At 56.2% G+C, this 26,372-nt stretch overlaps 2 protein-coding genes across 5 annotated transcripts; both read left to right on the forward strand.

Moving 5' to 3' along the window:
- The first annotated feature begins 1,786 nt into the window (after nucleotides 1–1,786).
- Nucleotides 1,787–10,410, forward strand: PGAP6 (post-glycosylphosphatidylinositol attachment to proteins 6). Of its 3 annotated transcripts, none has more exons than XM_036225972.1 (13): nucleotides 1,787–2,023; nucleotides 5,068–5,245; nucleotides 5,331–5,523; nucleotides 5,760–5,887; nucleotides 6,090–6,358; nucleotides 6,439–6,758; nucleotides 7,133–7,223; nucleotides 7,318–7,441; nucleotides 7,865–8,001; nucleotides 8,494–8,672; nucleotides 8,762–8,887; nucleotides 9,558–9,674; nucleotides 9,993–10,410. In XM_036225972.1, the coding sequence occupies exons 1-13, from the start codon at nucleotides 1,903–1,905 to the stop codon at nucleotides 10,287–10,289; spliced, it is 2,280 nt and encodes a 759-aa protein (XP_036081865.1). In that variant the 5' UTR covers nucleotides 1,787–1,902; the 3' UTR covers nucleotides 10,290–10,410. The 3 variants fall into 3 exon arrangements, with proteins under 3 accessions (XP_036081865.1, XP_036081866.1, XP_015992222.2); XM_036225973.1 differs by having other exon boundaries at nucleotides 6,439–6,563; nucleotides 8,741–8,887; XM_016136736.2 differs by having other exon boundaries at nucleotides 1,789–2,023; nucleotides 8,741–8,887.
- A 1,361-nt stretch (nucleotides 10,411–11,771) lies between these two features.
- MRPL28 (mitochondrial ribosomal protein L28) lies at nucleotides 11,772–14,888 on the forward strand. Of its 2 annotated transcripts, XM_016136742.2 has the most exons (6): nucleotides 11,772–11,852; nucleotides 11,990–12,287; nucleotides 13,116–13,268; nucleotides 13,615–13,749; nucleotides 13,841–13,927; nucleotides 14,627–14,888. In XM_016136742.2, the coding sequence occupies exons 2-6, from the start codon at nucleotides 12,000–12,002 to the stop codon at nucleotides 14,732–14,734; spliced, it is 771 nt and encodes a 256-aa protein (XP_015992228.1). In that variant the 5' UTR covers nucleotides 11,772–11,852; nucleotides 11,990–11,999; the 3' UTR covers nucleotides 14,735–14,888. The 2 variants fall into 2 exon arrangements, with proteins under 2 accessions (XP_015992228.1, XP_036081870.1); XM_036225977.1 differs by lacking the exon at nucleotides 11,772–11,852 and having other exon boundaries at nucleotides 11,879–12,287.
- The last annotated feature ends 11,484 nt before the right edge of the window (nucleotides 14,889–26,372 follow it).

Consider the following 26,372-nt stretch of genomic DNA (forward strand, 5'->3'; position numbering starts at 1 on the left):
CTCCCCCCTCCCCTCCAGCTACATGGTTCCTTCCCCCAGGGTCAATCTGTGTCCCTGCTGCTGGATTCTTCCGGGCATTCTACGTCTTTGAAACATGCAAATAAAATGTGTGTGTGTGTGTGTATGTGTGTGTGTGTGTGTGTGTTTTACCACTACAAAAGTGGCAGCTTTCTGAACACATTATTCTGCTCTTTCCTTTTCTGAGCTAAAGCTAAATCTGGTAGGCTGTTTCTAACCAGTACACGAAGCTTTTCGGTTTCCTTCTGCAGTTGCCCTATCATAATAGTTTTTTTTTTTTGGGGGGGGGTCACATCTTCTCAGAGCAATATCATAATAGTTTTTGAATCAGTATAGGCATCCACAATTCAAATGCCCATCTCCCCCTGACCAAGATCTGAGTGCATGCTGAGCTGACATGTAATCTCACACTTCTGTGAGCATCTCCACAGGGAAATTCCCTGAGGCTCAATAAACATAAGAATGTCTGTTGGCTCACAGTCTGGCCCTTCAGGTTTGATCAAACTCTTTGATCTTCACAGATTTGTTAGGTGAAAGAGAAAAAGATGTCTGGGTGCTTTTTAATTTGCATTACAAATTCTAAGGAGGGAGATTGAAGCCTGTTCCTGTTCATTTGCATTTTTTCCCCAGGAATATTCCCAGATCGTTTTGTATTAGAGGGTATTTTCTAATTGAATTGTAGGAACTCTTTTTATTAATCTTATCAAGATTGGTCCTTCGTAATATGAGGTACAAGGATGTCCTCCCAAGTTTATGGCTTGTTTTTTGACTTCGCTTAGGTAGTTTTGCTCCGCAGAAAGCTTTGATTTTTCACCTAGTTGAATTTCTCAGCCTTGCCTCTAAAGTTTAGGGCCATGTTTAGAAATGTCTTCACCTTTCCAATACTCTAAACAGTTTACCCAAATCTTCTAGTCCCTGATCGTTTCCATTTACGCTTAAATCCTTAACGTTTGGGATCTATCCCAGTGTAAAGGGTGAGGATTTAGTCACCGGCTCAGCGATGTGAAATTCCCACATGTACAAAGAGCCTTTTTAACTTTCCATAAAACTGTGTTTTTTCCCACACACTCGTAGATGCTTTGTAGAGTGACAGCCGAGAATCCACTTCTGTGAAGCGCGTAGCCTGGGCTGCCTGCCGCTGGTGAGGCAGAAACGAGAGCGTGAGTCGCACGACGGTGCGGGCTGCTCCGCCAGCGCCCCTCCGCCGCCTGCCCCGCTGCGCCTGGCCCACGATTCAGTGAACCCACGGACGCTTGCGTCCCGTGGACCACCCAGCGCCTCTAGGAAGCATTTGGGACGCTCTGCGCGTCCCCCACCGCCTGAAACCTCTGGCATATTCTAATTCACGCCGGAAATTCCAATCTCCTTCCCATCCATCCCGCCTTGCATCCCTCTACCTGCACGCGTTGTTCCCCTCAGTCGACAACCTCCCTTCAACCCATTTTCCTCTCACACTCACTCCATCCCCACATGGTCCCCGGCCCCGCGTCTGTCCGCCAGCATGAGTCGCTCCAACCCCACATCGCCCCCTGCCCCTCATGGAGCCCCCCGCTCCGCCCCCAGCCCCGAGTCGACCCCCTTACCCACGTCGACCCCAGCCCGCCTCCTCCTTCGGATTTCCTTCCCCCCGCACCCCAAGCTCTGTGGTCCCGGTGCCCCTAGATCGGAGCCCCGCGCGCCGCTCTCCAGTCGGCTCCTGGTGGGGCGGGGCCTCGCAGGCGGAAGTGCCCCGGGCGCCGGCTGCCGGGACCGGCCGGGACTATGGGAGCCCCGGGCAGCGGCGGCGGCGGCAGGAACCGCAGTGGCGGCGGTGGCTGCCCGGGCGGCGGCGGGGGCAGGCGGCCGGGGACGCGGTCCGGGTAGCGCCGGGCCAAGCGCGGAGCCATGGGCCGGGCTGGGACCGGGACCGGGGGCGCGGCGGTGGCGGCGGCAGTGGCGGGGCCGCTGCTGCTGCTGCTGCTCGCTCGGCCCCCTCCTGCCACCGCTGGCGACTGCGGGAAGAGCGGTGAGCGAGCGCAGATCGGCAGGCGCCATCCCGGGGCGCAGGTGGTCGTGGGGGGCAGAGAGCGGGGGGCGGGGCCGGGATTGTGACTTACCTGGGGGCACCTGTGAGCTCACCTGGCGCGGGCGCAGGGCCCGGTACCCCATCCCGGTTTGGAGACGTAGGTCAGTTCCTTGCGGAGCGCCCCGTGTGCGAGGGGTCAGGGTGGAAAGGACGCTCTCGACCCTTCCTCTGTCCCCAGAGCCGGGTTCAGCCAGATGGGTCCCTTAGAGTGCGCCCTTCGTTCTCTCATCCTCCCAACGCGTTCAGGTCGTGGAGGTGGAAGGGTCCGGGGGGACTCAGCTCCAGCTGCCAGGCCCACTAAAAAGGAAAGATTGGGCAATGGGATTCCCAGGCCCTATCTGGTCTGGGAGAAGGGCAGATTTGAGGGAAAGTTGCATAGATCCTGGAATAAGGGCCTACGTTGTCATGTCTCCACCCCTCCCACAGTAACCACCACCCCTAGTGCAGTCACTTTCAACAGCTGGCCTTGCTTTTTGGAGGGACTCCCATATGGCCCTGAGGAGCCTGATAGGCCAGGGTAGTTCAGTGGTGTGAAACTTGCTGCCCTCTCTTTGCATTTCTGCTCCCTGAGAGTCCCCACTGATCGTGACCCAAGGAGGTGTCTAGACTAGGAGGTGCTGTCTATCAGAGTTCTCCCTGGGGCTGGGACACTTCCAGGTGTTCCAGGAGGCCGTGTGGCCAGACTGGCAGGGCTGCAAAGGCCCAGATGCCCTCTTGGGGAGTTAGGCAGCTCATCTAAGATACTCTGGGACTTGTACTCCTCCATTCCCTGCTTCTAGCCCCTCCTCCTCTGAAATCTTGCTCCTCCAAACTTCAGTTTCTTTGAGGACCGTGGCTTTGGTTTCTGAACTTGAAATGAAAGGTAGTTTCTCCGAAATGGCTCCTAATTAAGTTGTTCCATTAGATACTGCCACCCTTATTTTCTTTTTTCCATCCTGAAGTTTGGGGCTGGTTTAGGGGGTCATTGTTTAGGGGATTATGACTATGGGAAATGTGGCACACCCCTTTACCTCCCAGGCCTCCCGAGGGGCAGACAGAAGTGTATGTAGTCCAGGCTTCTGAGATCTGTGGGTAGGTAGGCAGGGTCTTTGCATCAAGTGGCCCTCCTAGTTTGGAGGGTGTGGGACAGGCTCAGAGACTTTCTTTGTCTTTCTCCCAAATCTCTTTGTCCTTGGAGGGGGCTATGGGATAGGGTGGGGGTGCATGAGACCTTTGCTCCCTGATGTTAGAAATGCGACTTCCACATCAGCTCAGACCAATTTACTAATATTCACCAAGATAATGATGTGGGCATCTTGGGCAGGGAGGTCGGCCTACTGAGCTAGGGGGGTGGTGCTGGAGGGGTCATGTGACCCTAACAGTAGGGAATCACTGGATCTTAGGGTGACTTTGAACAGGTCTCTTATCTCTTGTATGCCTGATAAAACTTCACAGCTACCAGCTAGATCCCAGGTGCTGTTAGGCTGCTACTCTAGGGTCGGTGGGGGCAAGAAGGTCTTTCCCATCTCAGGTCAGGGGACTGCACACTGCAAGGTGGCTTCCTCTGTCATGCACCCATCTAGAGGCTGGGGGCCCAGCTGTCTGACTTTCTCTAAGGCCTATGGTGCTGAGATAGAGGTGGGGGGCTCTCCTTCCTCAGTTACTGGCACTTATGTTTTTGGGCCCTTGTCATGTTATCCTAGGGGCTACAGCAACCTCAGTAGAAAAGTTTGTGTTAGTTCAGTGGCTCCTGACCGCCTAGCACTCAGAACACAGGCTGGTGGGGCAGCAAATATCTGGAAATCCTAGAGTACATCCTACATGGATTCTACTTCTGCCTTGGGCTCCTCTGAAGCTCAAACTGGCTTTTCTAGTGGGTTATCTTTCTCAAGGTTCCTCTATGGGAGGGTCAAGAGGCTGCCAGGAGAGCCAGATGCTCACCTGGCTCCCTAACCTGTTCACCTGGCTCACACTGCTAGGGTAGTGTGAATTGGCCACTCTCCCAGAGGGAGGCACCCAGCTTGGAGGACAATAAGTCAGCACACCGCTGTGTCCACATGTATTTCCTCTAGAACTACTTTAACATTCATTAACTTTGGTGGGAGGGGCACCCAAAGGAAGGTGCTAGTCACCTCAGCCAAATCACAAGGAAGCTGGGACCCAGAGAGGGGAAAGGACACCCAAGGTCACATGGAGCACGAGGCCTGAGCTGGTGCTGGGCCAGGCTCCCTGCTGTCCAGCCCAGGCACCTTGTGGCCAGACCCCAGGGGCGGTCAGCCACCTACAGGATGGCAGAGAGCACCCAGGTCATGCTGTTCTGGGGGACCCCCAATAGGGAGGGTCCTGGGTGGGCACCCTCACCTACTCATGGAGCAGATGATTACATTGTGGGATCTGGACACAAGCTCTCGTGGAGATTGTGCCCAAGTCAGTGGACACTTCACGAGGGGCCTGAGAACCACTGAAGGGACTGGTGCATGGGGGAGCCCTAGGTGGGGCCATGGGCAGTCTGTCTGCCTTGGGTCCTACCTTGTCCCTGTGCCATTCTGCATGGGCACGTACCTACGAGAGCATGGGGGCCAGCCATCCACTGGTCAGCCCAGCTGACCAGGCTTCCAGCCTGGGGTCCGCTTCCCTGCCAAGATCTCTGCTTGCCACCTCTCTGGGTGAGGAGGGACTCAGGCTCCAGTCTGGCTATGTCTCAAGTTATCGTGGGCCTGGGCAGGCAGCCAGCTTTCAAACCTGAACTCCCTTGCCTGTTAAGTGGGACCAGTTGCCAGAGACAACTGCCAGGGGCTGGAGGGGGACAGTGACCTTTGCCAAGGTCAAAGTTGCAATGCCAGGCACCCCAGGAGCTCTCAACCTGCCTACTCTGGTTTCCCTCTCCTTTCTCTCTGGAGCCATGCTAGGGCAGAAGGGCCCCTGAATTTCTCTGTCTGTCCCTTACCTGAAGGTGGGTGCCTCAGAGCACCCCTGGCCTGGCTGACAATGCCTTTTTCCTGCAGACATCAGGCTGGTGTCAGAGCAGTTCTCACAGGCCCCGCAGAAGCTGTCTTTCTATAGCTGGTATGGCAGCGCCAGACTCTTCCACTTCCGAGTGCCTCCAGACACCGTGCTGCTGCACTGGCTGCTTCAAGTGTCCCAGAGCGGCGGTCCCATGTGCAGCAATGTGGAGATCACTGTGTAGGTGCCCACCCACCCGCCCGCCTGCTGGAGCCCAGCCCAGGGCACACTTCCCTGATGCCTGCCCTGTTATCCCTGACTCCAGGTACTTCCGCTATGGCGCCCCTCCGGTCATCAACCCATTAGGCACCAGCTTCCCTGCCAACACCTCTGTGCAGCCCTCCTTCTTTGTCAAGATGCTGCAGAGCAATGCTTCCATCAACATCTCCCACCCAGCACCTGGGGACTGGTTTGTGGCTGCTCACCTGCCCCCCTCATCCCAGAAGATTGAGGTGAAGGTGAGGGGTCTGCCCTCCAGGGATGGGCAGGGGCAGGATACTAATGTGCAGGAATAGCCAGTTCCTGTTGTTCGCCTCCTCACAGTAGACCTTCTCTAGACTCTGCTACAGCCCTGTCCAACCTGCATCTCTGATCTGGCCCCCTTTACCCCCTGCCAGGCCTGAGGTCTCTGGTCCTGCCCCGTCCACTGCCCATGCCTCTGCATTCCCTCCCCCACCTCTCATTCTCTCCTTAGGGCTTTGTTCCCACCTGTGCCTACATCTTCCAGCCTGACATGCTGGTTATGCGGGTGGTTGAGGTCTCCATCCTGGAACCCAATGTGCCCCTTCCACAGACACTTCTCTCCCACCCCAGCTACCTCAAGTGAGTGGGGGCCTTGGGGGAGGCCTATTCTCCAGGTTTGGTGAAGCGGGTGGTACCACTATCCTCACTGTGTGAGTGAGAGAGGTGGGGCCTAGGTCTTGGGGTTGTGCTGGGAAGTGGGACTACTGCTCTGAGTGTGAGCAATAAGGGGAGGTGATTAGAAGCCATAGAACCCAAGCCTGGCCATCCCCCTTGGTTGCAGAATCTTTGTCCCTGAGTACACCCAGGAGCTGCGGCTGGAGCTGCAGGGCTGTGCTTCCAACGGGAGCCTGGGCTGCCCTGTGCACCTCACTGTGGGCTCAGCCACCCTGCCCAGCAACTTTCAGAAAGTGCTCACCTGCACCGGCCCTGCCTGGGTGTGCCACCTGCTGCTGCCCTCACCACCCTGGGACCGTTGGTTGCAAGTGACGGCCAAGAGCCTGGCAGGGCCCCATGTGTCAGTGGCTTTCAGCGCTGTAGTTACTCTCACAGGTGGGCTGCATAGGGAGGGCAGGGTAGGGGTGGTTCTGCCCCCTCACGTCCTCTAGCTGAACCCCTTGTTCTCCTGACAGCCTGCAGGCCATGGATTGTGAACTTCAAGCAGCTTCTGCAGAGCAGCCCAAACCAGAGCTGCAATGCCTCCACTGGTCTGTTGTCCCCAAGCCCTGGCTACCAGGACCTGGGCAGGAACATCAGGGTGGGTGGTGGCCCTTTCTGCCTTGTGAACTACCAGGTCATGCGGGAAGATATGGATGTGGTGTCTGTGCACTTCAGGCCCATGGACAGGGTCTCAGTGCTGGTGCACTCAGGCATGCCTTCGGTGATGCGGCTGTACCTCAACACAGGCATGGACAGTGGGGGCTCCCTCACCATCTCCCTGTGGGCCAACAAGGTACCTTTGTGAGCACCTCATGGCCAGCTCAGCTCAGGGCTCAGACCTGCCCAGGTTGAGTGATGATGCTCAGGCCTTCCTGAACTGACTTTATTATGGACACTGGGTTGGGGTGGCCTTTCAGGCAACAGAATGACCCCAAACAGGCACTGGGCCAGAATAGAGGTACCATTTACAGAAAGGGAGACCTGTTTTACAGGGCATCAGGACTATGCCCAAGGAAATGGGAGTGTGGATGGGATCAGAAGCTGGGTGTTCCTAGGCTTGGAGGGAAATGGTCCAGGGTGGGCCTTGGGCCAGTGGGAGCCACAGAGAACAGTGCCCAGCACCAGACTGGGAACTTAGGGCTGACACTGCATGGTTACTCCTTCCAGAGTATGATTTCCAACAACACCTTGGTAATGGTCTGCGTGAATGCTGCCTCACCCTTCCTCCTCTTCAACACTTCACTCAACTGCACCACAGGTATAGGCAGGCAGCTTCTGGCAAAGCGACCCTGGCCAGCCCCTCTGGCCACTTCTGACCTTCCTGACCACCATGCCTTCCTGCTTCCCTACAGCCTTCTTCCAGGGCTACTCCCTGTCTCTGAGCACCTCATCTCGCAAGGCCAAACTCATCATTCCCTACCCAGAGACAGACAACTGGTACCTCTCCCTGCAGCTTGTGTGCCCTCAGAGTCCTGAGTAAGTAAACTTAGGGGCTGGGGTGGGTGCCACCCAGAAATACCAGCTGAGGCAGGTGGCGGAATCACTGCGTTCAGGACCATGGATGGGGCTGCCTGCATCTGAGTTTGGGAGTGACACAGGGTCAGTTGCTTTCCCAGAGTTATGAAGGAGTCCTCTTTTCTACTTGGCCGCCCCTCTCTAGGTAGCCCTCGGAACCAGGACACAGGAGGGGGACGAGTCCAGGACATAGCCCTTACAGCCCTTACAGGGTGGGATGAGGGGGAAGGAGTATCTTGTCTTCTGCAGAGCTCATGGCTGCTGTCCTACAGGGCTCAGAGCTTGGGTCCCTACATTCTGGGTTCTAAGAGCCTAATGAAAGCACTAGGAGGAACCAGCCAGCAAACCTCAGCAACCAGTCTTCCTATGGCCCCTTCCTTGCAGGGAGTGTGAGAAGGCCAAGGTTCTCATAGAGACCACCTTGTACCTCGTGCCCTGCTTGGACGACTGTGGGCCCTATGGCCAGTGCATCCTGCTGCGCAGACATGGCTATCTATATGCGGGCTGCAGCTGCAAGGCAGGTGAGGGCCAGGCCTAGGTGCCTCTGGAAACTTCTGCCCTTTGCTTCCTGGCCCTGTGATTTCCTCTGGGAGCCCATCCCAGTTTAGCCAAGGCTGGAGAGTATCCCTACAGAGCAAGGGCAAATGCTTCCTCCGCATTCCTGTCACACATGCCCAATCTCCTATGCAAGCATGGAAAGGCACTCCCACAGATGGTACTGCCTCCTGATCTTGGCCTCCCCTGCCTACACATGTCCCATACCTATTCCACATGTGCCCACATGAGTACCACCTCTGCGCACACCTCCACATCTATACACACCTGTCCCACACTGGTCTATACCTACCCACATGCCTCACACCTGCCCACACCTGTCTCAGCCTACTCTTGGGTAAGAAAGGGGCTTTTCTGTGGGGCCCTGGGTGAGGGGTAGACCCCGAGGTTCAGAAGTGCCCCCTAGCCTGGTCTCAGTTGCCCAGTCTCAGCTCTTTTGGCATCGCATTGGCCCACAGGCTGGCGTGGGTGGAGCTGCACGGACAACAGCACTGCCCAGAGCACAGCCCAGCAGAGGATGGCCACGCTCCTGCTCACCCTCAGCAACCTCATGTTCCTGGCTCCCATCACCCTCTCTGTGTACCGCTGCCTCCTGGTGGAGGCCTCCATCTATGCCTACACCATGTTCTTCTCCACGGTAGGCCCACCTGCCCTTGTGGGGATGGTAGGGAGGTCTGGGCGTCTGCTCACCACCCTGCCCCACAGTTCTATCATGCCTGTGACCAGCCCGGGGAGGCGGTGCTGTGTATACTCAACTACGACACGCTGCAATACTGTGACTTCCTGGGTTCTGGAGTGTCCATCTGGGTCACCATCCTCTGCATGGCACGGCTAAAGGCAGCCCTGAAATATGTAAGTGGCCTCCTGACACCTGGGTCTGGGCTCTGGGGAAGCAGAAGCCCTTGCATATGGCATATTGATAGGAAGACCAGAAAGAAGGTTTGCCTGCTGCCTTTAGAAATCTCCAATCTCTCTAATGACCAGTCGGTCTCTGGAAGAAGCCTCTGCTAGCTGGAAGGGACTGTGCTTGCTGCTTGGAGGATTCCAAGAAAGGAAGGTGGAGGTCAGGGTTAGGTGAGGCCCCTTCCCCACCAACCCATCTTTCTTCCAGGGCTTTCTTCAGGGAGGAGGCTTAGAGCCCCAATCCTAGGCCAGATCTCTCTGAGAAGCCCCCAGCCGTGATCCTGAAGTCCCTGTTGTTGACACTTTGGGGACTTTTCTGCAGCAGCCAAGCCTAGCCAATGGAGACATGTGTCCCGGTGCCTTGCCTGGCTAAGTGGTACCTCAGAAATTTACCTGTGGATGGATCAGTAACTAGAGGAGGGGTGCTTCCCTCCCTGCCAGCAGAGCAGGACAAAGTGTGTCAGCAGTTGCAAGGGGACAGGCACAGGTGCTGAGGGGCAATGGGGGCCAGCAGGATGACCAGCATGCTCAGGTTTGCTCCTGCTGGATCTTGTTCCATCACAGACAAACCTGGCCTGGGGCTCCTGTGACCCTATGGTCGTCCCTGTATCTTACTCAGGTTCTGCTTCTCCTGGGCACACTAGTGTTTGCCATGTCCTTACAGCTGGATCGCAGGGGCGCCTGGAACATGATGGGGCCTTGCCTCTTTGCCTTTGTGATCATGGTCACCATGTGGGTAAGGAGCTCCAAGTGGATAAGAGAGTGTGGGCTCCCCACAGACCCCCACTCTGGGAAAAGAGAGACTGGCCCCTCATTCTGGCCATGTTCCTGGTCCTGGGTCTGAGTCCTACATATCTGCTGAGGGTTTCCAGTGGCACTTATAAGCCTCAGGGTGTCTTTATGCCAAAGTCTAGGCCTGAGGCTCCGTCAGGACTCTGTGCCCTTAAGCCCCTCCCCATGCCCACACCATGGTCCTGCTGCCCAGACCTGGGTGGGCCCCTGGGAGCTGCAGCTGCAGCCCCTGTACCAATGCTCGTGTGACATTTTTTTCCAGGTGTACCGCTGTGGGCACCGGCGCCACTGCTACCCCACTTCTTGGCAGCGCTGGGTCTTCTATCTCCTGCCTGGCATCTCCATGGCTGCTTTGGCCATTACCATCTACACTTCTATGATGACCAGTGACAACTATTACTACACCCACAGCATCTGGCACATGCTGCTGGCAGGGAGTGCAGCATTCCTGCTGCCACCACGTGATAAGCATGTTGAGCCCTGGGCCTGCTCACAGAAGTTCACCTGCCATTATCAGATCTGCAAGAACCACCGGGAAGAACTGTATACAGTGACGTAATGAGGCCAGCTTGGGGACACCTGAAGCTTTGATGATGACCTCTCTAGCCAGGGGCAGGACCAAGGGAGAGGGACCCCTGCCCAGATGGATTTCCAACTGAATAAAATTGCCCTGCACACCCTTTGCTTCCTCCTTCCGAGGAGAGGACCACATCCCCCAATTCCCTTGTGCCTGCCAGCTGCCAGTTGACTCCATCCCTCTGCAGATCCCAGCTGGTTCTGCGGTGGCTCTTGGGGCCTGGCTGCCTGGAGACCACAGGTACCATTTGGGGGCAGGCTCTGTTTTCTACTGGCCTGGGGACAGTTACAGATATGGAAAAAGAGTCCTCTACTGCCCTGTTCCCCTGTGAGGCTGTGATGTGAGACCTATGGAAGCAGAGGAGGCCTGAGTCTACCTCCCATGGGCCCCTCACTGCCACTGAGACTAGGAGTTGTGCCCTCCTTGTATCCTGGCTCCCTGACACCATGCGCTCGTGAATGCCAGCTTACTCTCAGACATGGGGATGTACTCTGCTGATATAATTGCGGTTGGAAGGGGTGACGATGGTCATCGGAGAGCTGATGATGTACACTGGAGGATGTAGGGTCCAGCATCCATGAATGACATAGGGGTGGCTGGCTTCTGGATGTTGTGCCCTGCCTCTTCTCTCTCTTTGGCTCTCAGCTTTGGAGCTGCAGGCTCGAGAAGAGCTGCCACTGCCAAGCTGTTCTGGAGGTGCTGCTCTGGGGGTACCAGCAACATAGGACATACCTTGCCCCTACTGTGTCTCCACCCACCCCATGGGTTCCTGGGCTCTTGTCTACGGAGCATCTTCTTGAGTTGCTCTCAGGAGTGGAGGTGATGGCTGCCACCTTGCCTTGACCCAGGCATGTGTTTGGAGAGAGGCTGCCAGAGACATGGCCCAGCTTTTCTCCCTTGTTGCCCAATGAGCAGGGCCCTGCCCCTACCGAAGGCAACAGCACAGAGGGCTTCTATCTGTATGAGGAGTGTGAGACAAGGCCATGGGAAGCCGGAGTTGTAGAGGCTCAGTCAGCCATTGGGACTTCCCTAGAGAGCGCCACTCCGCCCCCCCCCCCGCCCCGCCTCCTAGTCATCCTCCTCTTGGCCGTCGTAGAATTCTCAGGGTTTATAAAGGGGAAGCATTTTTATGTGGTTTCTTGGGGGGGTAAAAAAATTTTAAGGCATATTTTTATGTAGTTCTTATTTCTCTGTGATTGATGGATTTAATAGTCTACAGTTAAATTTCATGACAAGAGTTTTTACGTTGTTTTCTGCGCTCCTTCCCGGAGGAAAGGAGGTAGGACCCTGGATGACAATCCCCGCCCCCGTCTTCTGCTCGCGGAAAACAGGCCGCACTTGCCGATGGTGCCTACGGCCGACGCAGTCTTGGTAGGGCATTTTCCGCGGTCCCTAAAAGACGGAATAGGAGACGGGACGAGAGGGTAAACGGACGGGTTTTGCAACCAGTGAGGTGCGCGTGAGGGCAGAGTCCCGCAGCGCGACTTCCGGTTCCGGCGGGGCGCGGAACTCCTGGAGGTAGACTGGGTTAAGCGAGGAGTCAGGGTCAGTAGTTGGCGCGCGCGGGCAACCAAGGTTGGGGGCTGAGGCAGCGCGAAGGGTCGGGGTCGTGACTGCGCCGGGGGTCGGGGTCAGGGGCTAGTGGGACTGCGGCGTGACAGCGTTCCCCTGCCTCTCGCCAGGCTCGCGGCGATGCCCCTGCACAAGTTCCCGGTCCATCTGTGGAAGCAGCTCAGGCTGCGGGACGGCATCTACTCCCGCCTGCCCCAGCACTACCTGCGCTCCCTGGAGGAAGCGAGGACGCCCACTCCTGTGCACTACAGGCCACACGGGGCCAAGTTCAAAATCAACCCCAAAAACGGGCAGCGGGAGCGCGTGGAGGATGTGCCCATTCCTGTTCACTACCCTCCGGAGTCCCAGCTGGGGCTCTGGGGAGGCGAGGGCTGGATCCTGGGCCACAGATACGTTAACAACGACAAGGTTGGTGAGCAGGGCAGACTTCGGGGGGACTGTCCAGGGCTTTGCTGCTCTGGGCTCCGTGCTGGACACCGGAGGTCCATGGAGAGCAAATGGACTAACCCCAGGAGTGATTACAGTCTGATGGAGGCATTGTCCTTAAAGGCGTATGTTAAGTTGTGAAGAGGCACAGTTCTGGGGACCTCTATTCCTTGTGAAACCAACAGGATATCCTTAGAGGGGTGGTTCATATGGGGAACTGCAACTGCAGAGGCTCTAGGGTGGTGGCCCAGATCAAGTGTAAGGATGAGGGAGGAGGCCTGTGTGTTGAGAGGAGGTAGAGAATGGAGGTCTGTGGTCACCTACCTGTTCGTTTGACTTGCCACAGTTTGCTTCTGTCACTTCTAGGGACACTTATAAGGCTGGCACTACCACTTTCTCATCACACTTTGGAAAACTATGATACCCATCTGGGTGCAAGTCTCCTAAGTCTGTCCCTGACACTGTGCTGCCTCTGGTGGAATACTTGGGGGGTACTCCTGAGCCCTCTGGGGAAGGCCTCTCAGGCTAGCATCTCCCTTTGCCTTTGACCTCTTGGACACTGGTGTAAAATGTAAATCATGGAGTTATTACTGTGTCTGTGTTGTGTCTGAAACACACCAGCAACCTGGGCAAGGTCTGGCGGTGCCAGGCTGCCTATGGAGCAGCTGACCTCTTGGTGGGCAACCAGGTACACGGGTGGGGGCTGGTCCATCTGGCTCCATATCCCGAATCTCAGGAAGGGACATTGGGTCTCACTCAGGTCTGCTGAGAGAAGCAGGAGCACTCACAAGGACTCTGTTGCCTTCTCAGCTCTCGAAGAGGGTGAAGAAGGTGTGGAAGCCACAGCTGTTTCAGCGTGAGCTCTATAGTGAGATCCTGGACACGAAGTTCTCCGTGACCGTGACCATGCGCACCTTGGACCTCATCGATGAGGCCTATGGGTTCGACTTCTACATCCTGAAGGCGAGTGTTGTCAGACAGCCAGTCAAAGAGGGCAGGGTAGATCAGCATCCACTTGGGAATGCTGGTCTCTGAGGTGAAGGGTCACTAGTGAAACGTGAGTGGGACCATGCCCCTTTCTGGGTAGCCCCTGTTGGGGCCTGCTGCCCACAGGAGAATTTGTTGCTGTGGGCGGCTGTGTTGCCCACTAGGAACAAAGTGAATATAGTCACTTTTTTCCTGGCTCTTGGCTCTTCCTCTGTTTTGGCCTGGAGGCTGCCAGTTGTTTAGGAGGATCTGGGTGGGGCTGGCTGGTGGGGTGGGCTCAGCCCTGCCAGCGGCACCTGACCTATATGTAGTTTCCTGCTAGACCCCAAAGGAGGACCTGTGCTCCAAGTTTGGGATGGACTTGAAGCGAGGGATGTTGCTACGGCTTGCCCGACGGGACCCCCAGCTGCACCCAGATGACCCCGAGAGAAGGGCAGCCATCTATGACAAGTACAAGGTGAGGGCTTGAGCCTGGATTTCCTGTTCCTTATGGGCCCCACTGGCTGGCTGCCCCAGCCTCACCACATGTCCCGTGTCTGCTTGCCCAGGAGTTTGTCATCAAGGAAGAGGAGGCCGAGTGGGTTGGCCTGACACTGGACGAGGCTGTGGAGAAGCAGAGGCTTCTGGAGGAGAAGGTGAGCATGTATGAACACCAGCTGCCTTGCCTTTTTGGGTGGGCACAGCCGCCAAGCACTGTTAGACAGGGAGGGGAAGTGTGCTGCCTTGCGGGGAGTCTGGACGAGGGGCTGCTGAACCAGGCTTGGGGAGGAGTTGCCTCTGTGCATAGCCACCCAATAGGAGCCACAGCCCTGTGGGTTCCACGTGGCATGTTCTTTCCCTCAAGGTCCTGACACTCCCCTGCTCCCTCTGGCCTGCTTCATAGATTCAGAGACAGAAAGACTCTCAGAGTGACAAGAGGTGGTCTACTTGTTTGCCTAGCATCCTCCAAAGTCTTCCCGGTATTGAGTTAGGGTCTTCTCATATCTGTCCCCTAGGAGGGTGTGGAGCCTGTGGTAGCTGCTGGGACAGGGCACCCCCACCTGTGGCACAGTAGCCAGCTGCCGCTGTTCCCTCTGACTATAGCATTGCAAGGCAGGGAAACAGGCAGGTGCCTGATTCCTACGTCCCTAAGGGAAGGCGGTCCCTGTCTCATGGACAGGGTACTACCCTCTGGACTGGGGTCTGAGGAGTGGCAAGCAGCTTCGCTTGACCCCGTGCCCAAGCCTGAGGGGCCCAGTCCTCTCATGCCTGATTCCTTTTGGTATTTGGCCAACAGCAGCTAGATTTCTGCCCTCCCCAGAGTGCCTCACTGTGACACCGTCTTGCCCCTGTAGGACCCTGTACCTCTGTTCAAGGTCTACGTGGAAGAGTTGATTGAGCAGCTTCAGCAAGAGGCACTGTCTGAGCCAGCAGTGGTGCAGAAGAGAGCCAGCAGGAAGTGACCGTATATTGACTGACCTATGCCTGGCAGTCAGGCTGAGCATCCTGTGTTTTCCGTTGGCCACCTCAACTTAACCACCTTTTGGCAGTCTGGGGCAATGGCAAGAGCCACTTGTGGTCAGTTGGTAAACCATTCTTGTGTGTGCTGGCCATGCAGCTCCTAGGTGCAGTGGGTTTTGTGGAGGCTCTAAGGGATCCCAAGATCCCCAGAGACCTGGGGCCATCTCACTGCCTCTGGGGTCCCCCTCCTCCTGCAGCAGAGGCCCAGCCAAGGCAGGTTCACCATACTGGAGGCAGCACAAGTAAAGTCTGAGCTGGGCTGCATGTGTGCTGTTTTGTTTGGAGGACCGGAGATCTCCTGAGTAGTCCTGTCGCCTTCAGCCCCAGCCACCCTGGATGCAGCTGAGATGGGTGGTGGTCCACAGCTGAGCATGGGAATGAGATTCGTATTAGTGTTTCTTTCCTCTGGGAGAGAATCCTGAGAAATTGAAGGCGTTCTCTGATAGGGCAAGACAGTGCTTGCCCCTTCCAGTTGTATGTCCCTGCCTATTCTGGAATGTTCTCCTTTGGAAGTGACTGGGAAATGTGCATGCCAGCATGCCCTTTGGGATGGTGAGTATCCCCCTCCAACTCAGAGGTGCAGGGGTCTTCAGAGGGCACTACTGGTGGCAGCATCTCACAGGGAAAGCCTTGGTCAGGAGCTGTCAGCATGGCCACACGGACCTGCAACTTAGGCATTCCCTCCTTGGCTGACCCACACCTGACCCCAGGCCAGGAACTCTGATGTCTTTCTTGCTCTGAGATTTAGGGATGCCTTGGCCCTCTTCCCTAACTCTTATCTGGAAGTTCTGAGCATTGAAACACATTCAGGCCTTTGGGAGCACAAGGAAGGGTTCCCCTGACTTAGTCTTGGCAACTGGCTAAGGGGTGCCAGGCTCCCCTGAGGGGCGATATGGAAGTGACAACACCTGGGCTGTGTTCCTGGTGGTGGAGGCCAAAGGGAGCATATGGCTGGCCAGTGGGCACAGCTGCAAGAGGGTTCTGGAGATCCAACAGTTCATAAGAGGATCATCAAGGGTTAGGGCCTGCCTTGGGATCAGAGCCCTGGGGCTGGGTACCCCCGAGAACTCTGTTCATAGCTGGGCACAGTGTCACAGCCCCATACTCCTCTGGGAGTGTCTTCATGCTTCTCACACAAGAGTGATTCCCCACATAATATTCCTACTTTGTGAACAGTTTTTAATTTTTAAAAAAATTTACCAAAAGCTGACAGTGCCTAGCCTCCTGCCCCATTCTGGTGGGCTAGGAAGGCCCAGCTCAGTTGTTTGAACCACAGCCCCTAGCTTCAGCCAGGTTGGTGGTGTTCTGGATGGGCCAGCCCTCTCCATGTTCATGTCCACATCACAGTTCCCATGTTCAGCCCTGAACTGAATCAAGCTGATCCCTTTCCCTCCCTTAGCCTATTATCTGGGTCTCCTGTGTGGTGTGCACCCAAGACATCCCCAGTTCATTGACCTTGGCTCTGTTATCCCTCTCACCTATTCCTTCCCACCCCAATGAAGGCCACAGGTAGAGGGGGGCTCCTGCCAGGACCTGTAGAGGGTCCATGTGTCAGATTCCTGGGGTCTCTGAGGGACCTGGGGCTGGCATAGGGCATATAGCTGGAGCGAGGTGGGGCTGAATTTGGGCTTTGGTCTCCCTGTCAGCACTGGTAGGCCAAAGAAGAGTGTCCGAGTTCCAGCCTACACTGACTTGGGGCCACAACTCTGCTCCCCCTAGGGCCTAGGGGTTACCACAAGGGTAGCCTAGGATGGCTTCTGGTGCTGCTGGCCAGTGGGAGGAGCTTGGTATGGCTTCAGCAGGTCACTCACTTCCCCATAACCTGAGGCTGGACTGAGGTGGGAGTCTGAGTGAGGCCTTGGCCCTGAATCTCCAAAACTTGAGCCCTTTTCTGGAGGGAGGCAGCATCAGTTTCTTCAAATTCTCACAAATATCTTTAACTCAGCAAAGGTTAAGAAGCCTTCAGCGAATGACACCTCTCTACCCCAAACGAAACAATAACACAGGTCTGGGACAGGCCCCTGGCAGGGTGGATCTGCCATACTGTTCTCCCTTCTGGGAGGTGGGGAGGGGGACACATCACACATAGAACCAGGAACTGAGTCGTGAGAGCCCATCTGGCCACATGTCCCCAGCTTCCCTGTATTTTTCACCTCTAGGGCCTGGTCAGGTTGCCTGAGCTGCCTTCCTCATTTCTTACCCCCATCAATCACACCTCTGCCAGTGTCTGTTGATGTGTCTGAGAGCCTCTAGTTCCCCTTGATGAGGTTCTGTAGCCCCTCAGGCCCCTGAATTGGGGGGATCATTTGTACTGACGAAGGTCAAACCTGCAGAAGCCAGACCCCTTTGTTGGCCCACAGGCTCATCCTTTTATCGGCTGGGTCCTACTCTCCCCTGCTCTCTAAGAGCCCTCAGGCAAGCATCCTTTGTCCCTGTGTGTCCCAGGGAGTGGCTAAACCCATATATTCATATCAGAACAGAGCCCAAAGCTTCAGTGTCAAGGGCCATGCTTGGGCTGTGGACACAGCGTGGGCCATTACTATGGCTACGGATTGGGGAGTGGTTCTTTGGGACTGGAGCGATGGAGGCCTCTGACAACACTATGGTCATTAATACTAGGTATCCCAAGGCCTTCTTGTGTCCACTGTGTCATTCTGGTGTTCCTGAGCCCCAGGAAGGGTGGGGCCCAGTCCAGGGTTCTGCACCTAGCTCCTCACTCTGAGGGTGTCACCTGAGTCCTGTTCAAGTGTGCACTGGCTACAAGGTGGCAGGTATGGAGAGAGCATGTGAGACCTGGGCACCTTTGCCCCTGCCTTGGTTCCCGTAAGTGCTGGGAGCACAAAGGAGCTGCTGTGAGTCCCACCTGCATGCACTGTCTGCCCTTCCCTGAACCTCTGCTTGAACTGTCTCTACCTTCACCATCCATTGTAGCCCAAGCTGGAGCCTTGAGCCAGATGAACCCCCTTAGGCTCAGCCCAACACCATTTGGCACTCTGCCACAGCACACCAGAGCCCTCCCCAGCATACCCCAAGCCCCAGAATGGAGCTCCAGATCCTGGACCCTTTGCCATCCTCAGCTGACCCCAGCCCTATGTTCCCATCCACACCTTAGCCCTGGATAAGACCTGTTTTCTGGTGGCATCTCACTCATTCCTGTGACTGGGCAGCTTGGGGTGGAGGCAGTGTGAGGTGTGGGAGCAAGTTAAGGTGGTGGCCCAAGAAGCCTCTGTGCCCTTTGGCTCTGGTTTCAGCCTGGCTTGCCTGGAGCCTATTTCCCTGGAGGTGTGACCCCTGTTGACCTGTTTTCCAGGATGCCCCTGGCTCCCAGATCCCTCTGGCCTTGGCAATGGCTGCCTCAGTAGCCCATGGGCTCCCAGGGGCCTTCCTCTATCCTGGCCTCTTCTCAGGGATTTGAGGCTTACACCTGCTCCTTACAGCCCTATAGTTATTCCTTATGCAACCTCCTGTTCAGCAGCTGTGGGTTGGACCTGGGCCAGGAAGTGGGATGTGGCCTCCTGGGTTCTCAGATGGCCTTTATAGAGGCCTTGACTGGGTGGTACTCATTCCAGGAGCATTTGGATAGGCTAGGGGCTGTCACAATTGGGGTGGGGATGGTTCTGGGATGCTCGATGCCATATGACAACCAGCAGTAATGCTGCATCGTGCCTTTGGTGAGAAGCCCTGGTCTTGAGACACCTGGGAAGGACTTACCAAGGGGCTGATGCTGACAGACCCTGAGGACCTAGGCCAAGGGAAAAGCAGGTGCAAGGTCATGAGTATGTGGCCAATTTCCACAGGGTTTGGGAGTGTCTGCTTAGTGGCTGAAGTTCCAGAGTCTTATGAGTGGAGACACAAGGTCTGTGAGCAGCAGAGCCATGCTAGGGCCACTGAAGGCTCTTAAGAAGGGACTGGTGTGAGTGTGTGTTCAACAGACTAATGAATGCAGAGGAGCGGTAGGCGGGCAGAGACAGAGCTGGCAGACCTTTTTGGGTCCAAGGTGGATCAAGAGCTTGGCTCTGTCCACCTAAGGGTGAGGAGTTCTCCCTGCTCTCCTCCCACTGCCCTCACTCATTATTTTCTCAGGAGACTGGGCCTGGCCTTCAGCCCCTGGGGCAAGCCTGACCTGAAGTCCTCTTCTCAGCAGGGGCTTCAAGGGCACTTGTTCCTGCCTCTACCATGGGGTCACACAGGGTATGGAGCAGCCTGGGACATGTCCCAAGAGAGAGAAAGGGACCTTTCACACTGAGTATGCATGAAACACACACGGAAACACTTAACAGCAGGTGCAAGAATAGCTACCATCCAGCCATGCCTGACCTGACCCTCTGAGGGGACCCTGGCATGGGCCCACTGGCGGCACCGCCTTCTCCCTCACTGTCAGGAGTGGCTTGGGGGTGGCGGTGTCTAAAGGGGCTGGTTGCCATGGCTACCATAGGGTTCCGAGGCCGTCATCTGGTCCCTGCCTCAGCCAATCGGCGGTGGGAGCCTGAGCTGCAGCCTAGAGTCACGCTTCTTCCTCCCAGCCACACAGTGGCCAAGAGCAGGGACCCGCTTCCTGGAGTATCTGAAAGTGCTCAGACGGACAGCCAAGCCCATCATGGCGGACCGCGGGATGGTGGGGCGCAAGGAGGCACACGGAGCCAGGCAGGTGAGGTAAGCTGGGCGGGCGGACGGACGGATGGACAGGTGGAAGTGCTCCCTGCTGGCCTTTGTTCTTTTCTCTTCCCTCAGCCCATTCTGCCCTCTATACCCTTACACGCACTCACACACACACCCGCACCCTCACCCTGGGACCCTCTCCCCAAATGTTCCAAGGAAGGGTCATAGGAAGAGAGACAAAGGAAACAGCACGAGGCAGAATGAATCCACCGCACCATGGACCTGAAAATTACTCTAATAAGTCTTTTACCTCAGATTTCACTTGGAAGCGGCATCAAAGACCCCCAACTGACTGGGCCCTCGGCATAACAGCATAATGGGCACCGGCCCCTCTCCCAGCCACCACTCCCAGGGATAGGTGACAAGCCATATCAAGTCAGCATGGTTTAAGGAGCATTTTATCGAGAAGAAAAAAAAAAGGAAAAAAGGGAGAAAAAGGAAAAAAATGTCCACCTATAATGGGGAGCGGCCAGCCCAAGATGGATCAGAGGCGCCAAATCCCATTACTCGGGACTTCAGAGGACAGGCCCCGAAAAGACAGCTGCGATTAAGAGCTTGTAAATGGAGTGTCCTTTGGAGATCAAAGAGGGGCACGCTTGTGTGTGTGTGTGTGTGTGTGTGTGTGTGTGTGTAGGAACGTGCACCATGCAGCGATGGCAGTGGGGCTGTGCGCCGCAGCGTGGTGAAGCCTGGCGTGTCACCTGCCCGCCATGGCACCCTCCATGTTTCTCATATCCTCGCTGCTATGTGGATATGTGGACACACCTGAGGGACCAGGCTGGGTGTAAATGAGGCCTGGTCTGTGCCACCCACACCCGCCTTCGGGCAGTGGGCTCTCTGGTTAGGCCTTGTTCCCCCAACCTGGGCCTCCGCCTTCTTCTAGAGTCTGGTCCCATCCCCAAGTTCAGCCCAGATGGGTCTGGCAGGGGCTAAGAGCACAAGTCCAGCCTCAGGCAGAGTCGGGTGTGAGGGCAGGCAGGGGCTGCTTCTAATTACCCCAACCACCATACCGCTGCCTGCAGAGGCCAAGAGCTCCCAGATGGCCTGGTGAGCGTGTCCAGAGGTTCAAAGCCTCTGTCAGTACGATTGTTAGGTTATTAGGTAAACTCTGAGAAGCAAATCTTTTAATCCACTGTGGCTAATCCAGTGCACTTTTGTTTGCCAGGACAGATTCTGCAGCAACAAAGGGGCTGGGGGACCCCAGCATACATAATCACATACTTATAACTTGGTAGTAGTGGCCGCAGGGCTCCTAGGCAGCGGAAAGAGATATTGTGGGACAGCAAAGTACAGGGTAGGCGGCGGAGGGGCCAGCAGTGCCTGGAGGCCGACCTGGAGGGCATGGGCTGTGGGGCTGTGGGTAAAGGCAGCTGTCCTGCCTCCTATCAACTAAGTCCCTTAGCTATCAGCTCAAAGGGTCGCCTCTGGTCCCTGGGACTGTTCAGGCTTGTTGGGATAGGGGCTAAATGAGTTGCATCAATTGGAGAAGAAAAGATAACCAACAGAGGGGCCTGAGAGCTTCCAGCACTGGGAGAGGCCTTTGGAAATGAAATGGTCAGGACGGGGAAAGGCATTCCAAGTAGTGAACAGCAAGGAAAAAGGGGAAAGTCTGCCTAATGTAGGAGGGTGTGTGCAGCAGGAGGGAAGGCATGCCCAAGACCAGAAGAGGAAGCAACCTGAGGCTACCTGGGAAGATAGGACATCACCTCCTGCTTCCAGAAGTCTTGCCAGGGCCCTCAGGCACATGGCTCTTCCACTCAGACACTGCTGTTCCCAGGAAAATGGCTCTGAGGTTGGGGGAGGCCAGCAGCCCTTCCCTATGCTTGTGACTTGTTTGAGACACTTGACCTGGGCCATGGCCAGCTGTGGGTTCCACCCCATGGCCCAGGCCCATTCGCCAAGGCCCCACAGAAGGCCACACCTCTGAGGTCAGTGGGACTCAGTCAAGATACTTAGTTTGCCAAAGAGGATACTCTGGCTCAAAGAGGTGCCCGCCTTTTCCAGAGCCACCAGCTTTGGAGTATGTTATCCTTGGGACCCACATACAGGCAGATTGTCAAGTCTCCAGGGAGGTGGAAGCTGGGCCAGCCCTGGCCACACTACCGATGTTCCTGAGGCTCCCAAGTTGGGGAGGCACTGGGCTGGTGCCCAGGCCCCTGTAACGGGTGGGGACCTCTAACCCTCAACACTCACACTCCAGTACTGAGCCTACTTGGCCATCTCTGGACCCCTGGACATATCCCCAGGGTCAGAGTCCTCCTGAAAGAGTGCAGGAAGATTTCCCTGCTGTGCCCCTTAGCCTAGAACGACAGGACCCCTCTCAGGACACTGAGTGTGAGACTTGAGTTGGGGGGTGGGTTAAGTGGAGGGTACTCTGGGATGGAGTATGTTACCCTTGGGACCCACATACTTGTTGCCATGCCACTGCTTTTCTGTTGGCTTTGGGGCCTGACCCATGACCCATGGGGACTAGCAGGGATGTGGGGGCTGCATCAGGTCTACTGGTGAGTTGTTCATGCAGGGGACATAGGATGAGCAAGGGACATTAGGACAGGATGACAATAGCAGGATTAGAAGGGGACATTCTAAGGTATTGTGAATTTAGCAGTGGACCCTGAGCAGACATTGGAACCAGCTTGTTTGAGGCAAAACCTTGTTTCCATTCCCCTACCTCCCCAGCTTGGTTTTGGTGCCAGGACCATTCCTGTGGCATCTGGTTTAGGCAGTTTCAGCTGAAGGGCTGGTGAGAGAACTCCAAACAGCAAGAGGGATGCAACATGCCAGCCTGGACAACACACCTGCCCCATAGGTGTGAAGGGCAAGGGGAGACAAACAGGAGAAAAGAGGCAGGGGGATCCCAGCCCTGAGTGTCCACAGGTTGGCCCAGGAAGCTCAAGGCAGCACCTTCTCATTGGTCCTGGGGTCTGACTCAGGGCAACTGCAGCAGTCACAGGATGGCCTGCCACCCTGCCCACCATTGCCACACTGCCTGCCAAGTTGGCTCTGTCTGGTCCCCCATGTCCTCATCCCTGTTGGTCTTGCTCCAACTGTTGATGGAAAGGTAGAGCCTGCTGCAGAGCTCTGTGGTATCCATGTGATCACAATAGTGATATTACACAGAACTTCCTGAATGCCCAAGGAAGAGAATGGGCTGAGTCCAAACTGAGTCCAGACTCCCTAGGGACTCAGGAAGGGTGGAGCCCCACTCCTAATTCTGCTCTCTAGCTATAATCCAGTTTTAATGCCCTGGGATAGTTATTTAGTTCTCTTGCCTTTATATGCACATGTTCTATATTCACAAAAATAGGCACCCTGTGTGTGCGGTGTTCTAACTTTTCTTCTTGGTGTTCTATCTCAAGACCTTGGTTGGACTTGGGATGGGGACTCAAACAATGCCTGGTAGTACCCCCTGAGCTCAAAACCAATGGGAAAAGGACACTCAGGGAGTAGAGATGAAGCCTGGGCCTGGCTTATGGCCAGGAAGGCAGCTAGCTGGCCAGTGTTTCTGAGGCTTCACCTCCAAAGGGAAGTCCACTTCTCTCTTCTCCAAACTGGATGATCCAAGGCTCCCTACAAGACATCACCAGCACACCCACCCACACCTCCCACACCTATGCATCAAGCAAAGAGGGCAGGAAATGGAGAACGTGGAAGGGGCTCAGTCTGAAGCTCCCATCTCCCTCTGGAAGCCTGAATCAGTACTCCTCCTCCTGGTCCTCTCTTCCTAGGAGGATGATGGGGATCTGCACAGTATTTGATCTCTGCTGCTGGTTTTCACTATCCCTCATTGGGCTATGCCCCACATGTCACAATGTACCTCCTTGTTTTATCTGGGATGATGCCTCTGGAATCCTTTTTATAAGTTGTCTTCCTCAGCCAAGTGCATGAATACATGTAAGGCTACGAAGCTCACTTTATTTCAAAGTTTTCCTTACATGTCTAAATTGAAAAAAATAATTTCATTTCTCCTAAGTTTTAGTTTAGTTCCTGAAAAACCTGAACAAATGTCATCTACAGTTAATCAAATCTAAGCCTCTAATGGCAAACTCCTGCTCCCAGGGAAGGGGAGTTCATTTAAAAGGACCTCTGTAATGCAGAGGGCATACTTCACCATGGAACTCACCTGTTCAGAAGTAAGGTTCCTAAAATAGTGTCTGGTCTCAGCTCTGGGTGGCTGATGTGATCCCCTGCCAGATCACTCCTGCTTTATCGTAGGCCCCAGTGCTGCCCTCCCTGCCTCTCTCTCTTCAGAGTTTTCCCTGACCTTCCTCCTCTGGTTGCCCCTTTCCCCACCCTGCTTGGACGATCTCCCCTCCATGCCAACAGCTGGATGTAAAGGGCTGTTGCATATCCTCCAGGGCTTCTGACTCCCTTCCTGTCCCTGCAGGGTGGGGGTCTCGAGGCGCTGGAGGCCCGAGGGCCCTGTTCTGGTACCAGGCCCTGGGGACACCTGCCACCATGGGCCAAGAGGAGGATGGACACCGATACAACCCCAAGAGCCTGGCCTGGCCGCAGCAGCAGCTCTGCAGAAACAAGGCAAGCATTAGGGGCCCATGTCTGGGAGTGGGGAGGCAGCCTGAGGGCCAATGTGTATCTAACCCACTCGCGACTCCTATACCCCACAGAGATCCTGCTGTGCCATGAAGGCCACCCACTCTGTTTCCTTTAAGCCTCTGAAGGTGAACAAGAGAAGGAAGGGCCTACAGGGGCAACTCCTGTGCTCAGTACTGTGGGGCCTGGGGCTATCCCAGCTGGACTTGAGTGAGAGTGATGCCTGCTTCTAGGACCCTAGTGGGGCCAGTGTGGGACCAGAAGTGCAGCTCCTATGATGTACTGTCCTCACCAACAGCCCTACGCCCTGCTTAGTCTGCCCCTGGCAGGTGCCACGGGGTGAGTACCTGGGTGGGTTTGGGTGGAAGCTCAAGGAGCCCTGAGCCAGAACATCTGCTCCTTTCTGGGAGCTATGTAGGATGAGGATGGGCAGCAAGGGTGAGCAGTGTCTAGGAGATGTAATAACATTAGAGGTGACCTGGGTCCGGGTCAGTGTAGTAGAAGCATGAAGTCGGCAAGTGACCAGATGTACCCAAGGGAAGGTGGTGTGGAAGAGACACCAGGGAAGGGCTTGAAGGGCTATGGGCACCAGAGAGCAGGCTAGGTGAGGGCTGCTGAGGGAGGTGTGATTTGGATGAGGTGTTGGGGAGCCCTGGGAGAGGAAGAGGTGAGCAGGTCCCTATGTGACCTGAGTAGCATCTTCTTTGTCTATAAAATAGGGGTATAGCTGTCCTCTGGGGCCTGCCAGGAACATTTCTCTAGGTGCCAGTCCCAGCATTGCTGTGTAGAGGACAGGGTTCTGGGTGGTCGTGGGTGGTGGCAGAAGCAATTCCTTAGGGGCAGTATTCAATTCCTGGGGCTGACATCCTTCCTTTGGGGAAGGGTTGGTGGTGGGTGTGCAATAGAGAGTTGCTCAGCTGGGCTTGCAGGTCAGGCAAGGGCTGCCTGCTATGGTGACAGTGAGGGGGAAAGGGGTAGTGGGTGCAGGTATCAAGACATCCAGAAACCCTCGCTCTTAGGCTACTCTGGGTGAGTGGGACCCAAAGGCAGCAGCGGGAAATGGAGCCCTTGTTCTGACCCTGGATGATTCCTAGGAGAAACTGAGGCAGATGGACCTAGCTAGGGTAAGGGTCTCAGTCTCAGCTCACAGCTCCTTGGAGGTTGGGACTCGTGCCCAATTGACAGCCATTTATCGGATGCCTATTGCCTACTGTGTGCCCTGGCTATGTCTGAGTCCAGATTACCTGGAGACTCAGTGAGTGGGGAGCCCCTGACCATCTTCTCAACTGGGGGATAAGTGAGCATAGAAAAGGAGGAGACAGAGAGAGAATGGAGGGCTCAGCTCCCGGTCAGCCAGGTTTTGCCCTCCAACTGCTCAACTCCTGGGGACACCTGCTTCCTTCAATGGCCTGGGCAGTTGGTGACCATCCTCCTGATAGGGTCTTCCTGTCCTGGACCAGCTAGCTCCGAAGTCTCCAGTCCTCCTAGAAACCCTGCCCAGCCAGGCACTAGCTGCTTGCTCCGAGGGTGTGGGAGGCCAGCTGGGCTTGGGCTAGACCTGCAGGTGCTGACCTCGGGAGCTCTAGGCTGATGGACACCAGTGTGGGCAGCAGAAAAGGGCTGCAACCTACCATGCACCCCGGTCGCCCGGTTGGTGCACAGTCCAGGCTTCCCTGGTGACCACAGTACTACAGGGACCCTCTCGGGGGCGTCTGCTCCAGACCCCACAGCTTAGAGGGATCAGGGCATTTTCCCGCCGCACCCCGGAGGTCTCTTTAGTCAGCGTCTTTGCTCCGCCCGAGCCACGCCCACATTCACATCAGCATATGTAACCACGCCCACATGACCCGGCTCCGCCTCACATCCCAGGTGCGCCCGAACGCTTTCGGCCCCGCCTCAAAGCTCGGGCCCTGCCTTCACGTTCTAGGCTCCGCTCCCACGTTCAAGGCCCCACCCTCATGCCCTTAGCCGTTCCCGGTGCTCCAGTTCCTTCTCGCGCTCTCGGCCGGGCTCTCACTGCCTTGGCCCCGCCTCGCCCTCGGCCCCGCCCCCACGCTCTCGGTGCCATCCCCACGTTCTTGGACTCCACAAGATGCCCGGCTCCGCCTCCACGTTCGAGGACCCACCCCCACGTTGGAGGCCCTACTTTCACGATCTACACCTTATGCCCGCGCTTCGGCTCCGTCTCTAGGCCCGACTTCCACTCCCGGCCCCGCCCTCACGTTACCGGCCTAGCTCCCACATTCTCCGCCAACCCCAAGTCTGGGTTCTGCCTCATGCTTTTGGCTCTGCCCCGCGCTCCAGGCCCTTCCCCCGCTCGGGGCCCCGCCCCACGTCCCGGCCCCGCCCTGCGCTCAGCCCCGCCCCCGC

Source organism: Rousettus aegyptiacus, unplaced genomic scaffold (genome assembly GCF_014176215.1).
Source record: "Rousettus aegyptiacus isolate mRouAeg1 unplaced genomic scaffold, mRouAeg1.p scaffold_m13_p_8, whole genome shotgun sequence".
NCBI lineage: Eukaryota > Metazoa > Chordata > Mammalia > Chiroptera > Pteropodidae > Rousettus > Rousettus aegyptiacus.

What these genes read in the sequence shown, in the direction of transcription:
- PGAP6 (XM_016136736.2), top strand. Translation starts at nt 1,903, where the DNA reads ATGGGCCGGGCTGGGACCGGGACCGGGGGCGCGGCGGTGGCGGCGGCA. An exon ending in ACACCATGTTCTTCTCCACG is followed by an intron (nt 8,673 to 8,740) that starts GTAGGCCCACCT and finishes CCTGCCCCACAG; the next exon opens with TTCTATCATGCCTGTGACCA. An exon ending in TGATCATGGTCACCATGTGG is followed by an intron (nt 9,675 to 9,992) that starts GTAAGGAGCTCC and finishes ATTTTTTTCCAG; the next exon opens with GTGTACCGCTGTGGGCACCG.
- MRPL28 (XM_016136742.2), top strand. Translation starts at nt 12,000, where the DNA reads ATGCCCCTGCACAAGTTCCCGGTCCATCTGTGGAAGCAGCTCAGGCTG. An exon ending in GATACGTTAACAACGACAAG is followed by an intron (nt 12,288 to 13,115) that starts GTTGGTGAGCAG and finishes TTGCCTTCTCAG; the next exon opens with CTCTCGAAGAGGGTGAAGAA. An exon ending in AGAGGCTTCTGGAGGAGAAG is followed by an intron (nt 13,928 to 14,626) that starts GTGAGCATGTAT and finishes TTGCCCCTGTAG; the next exon opens with GACCCTGTACCTCTGTTCAA.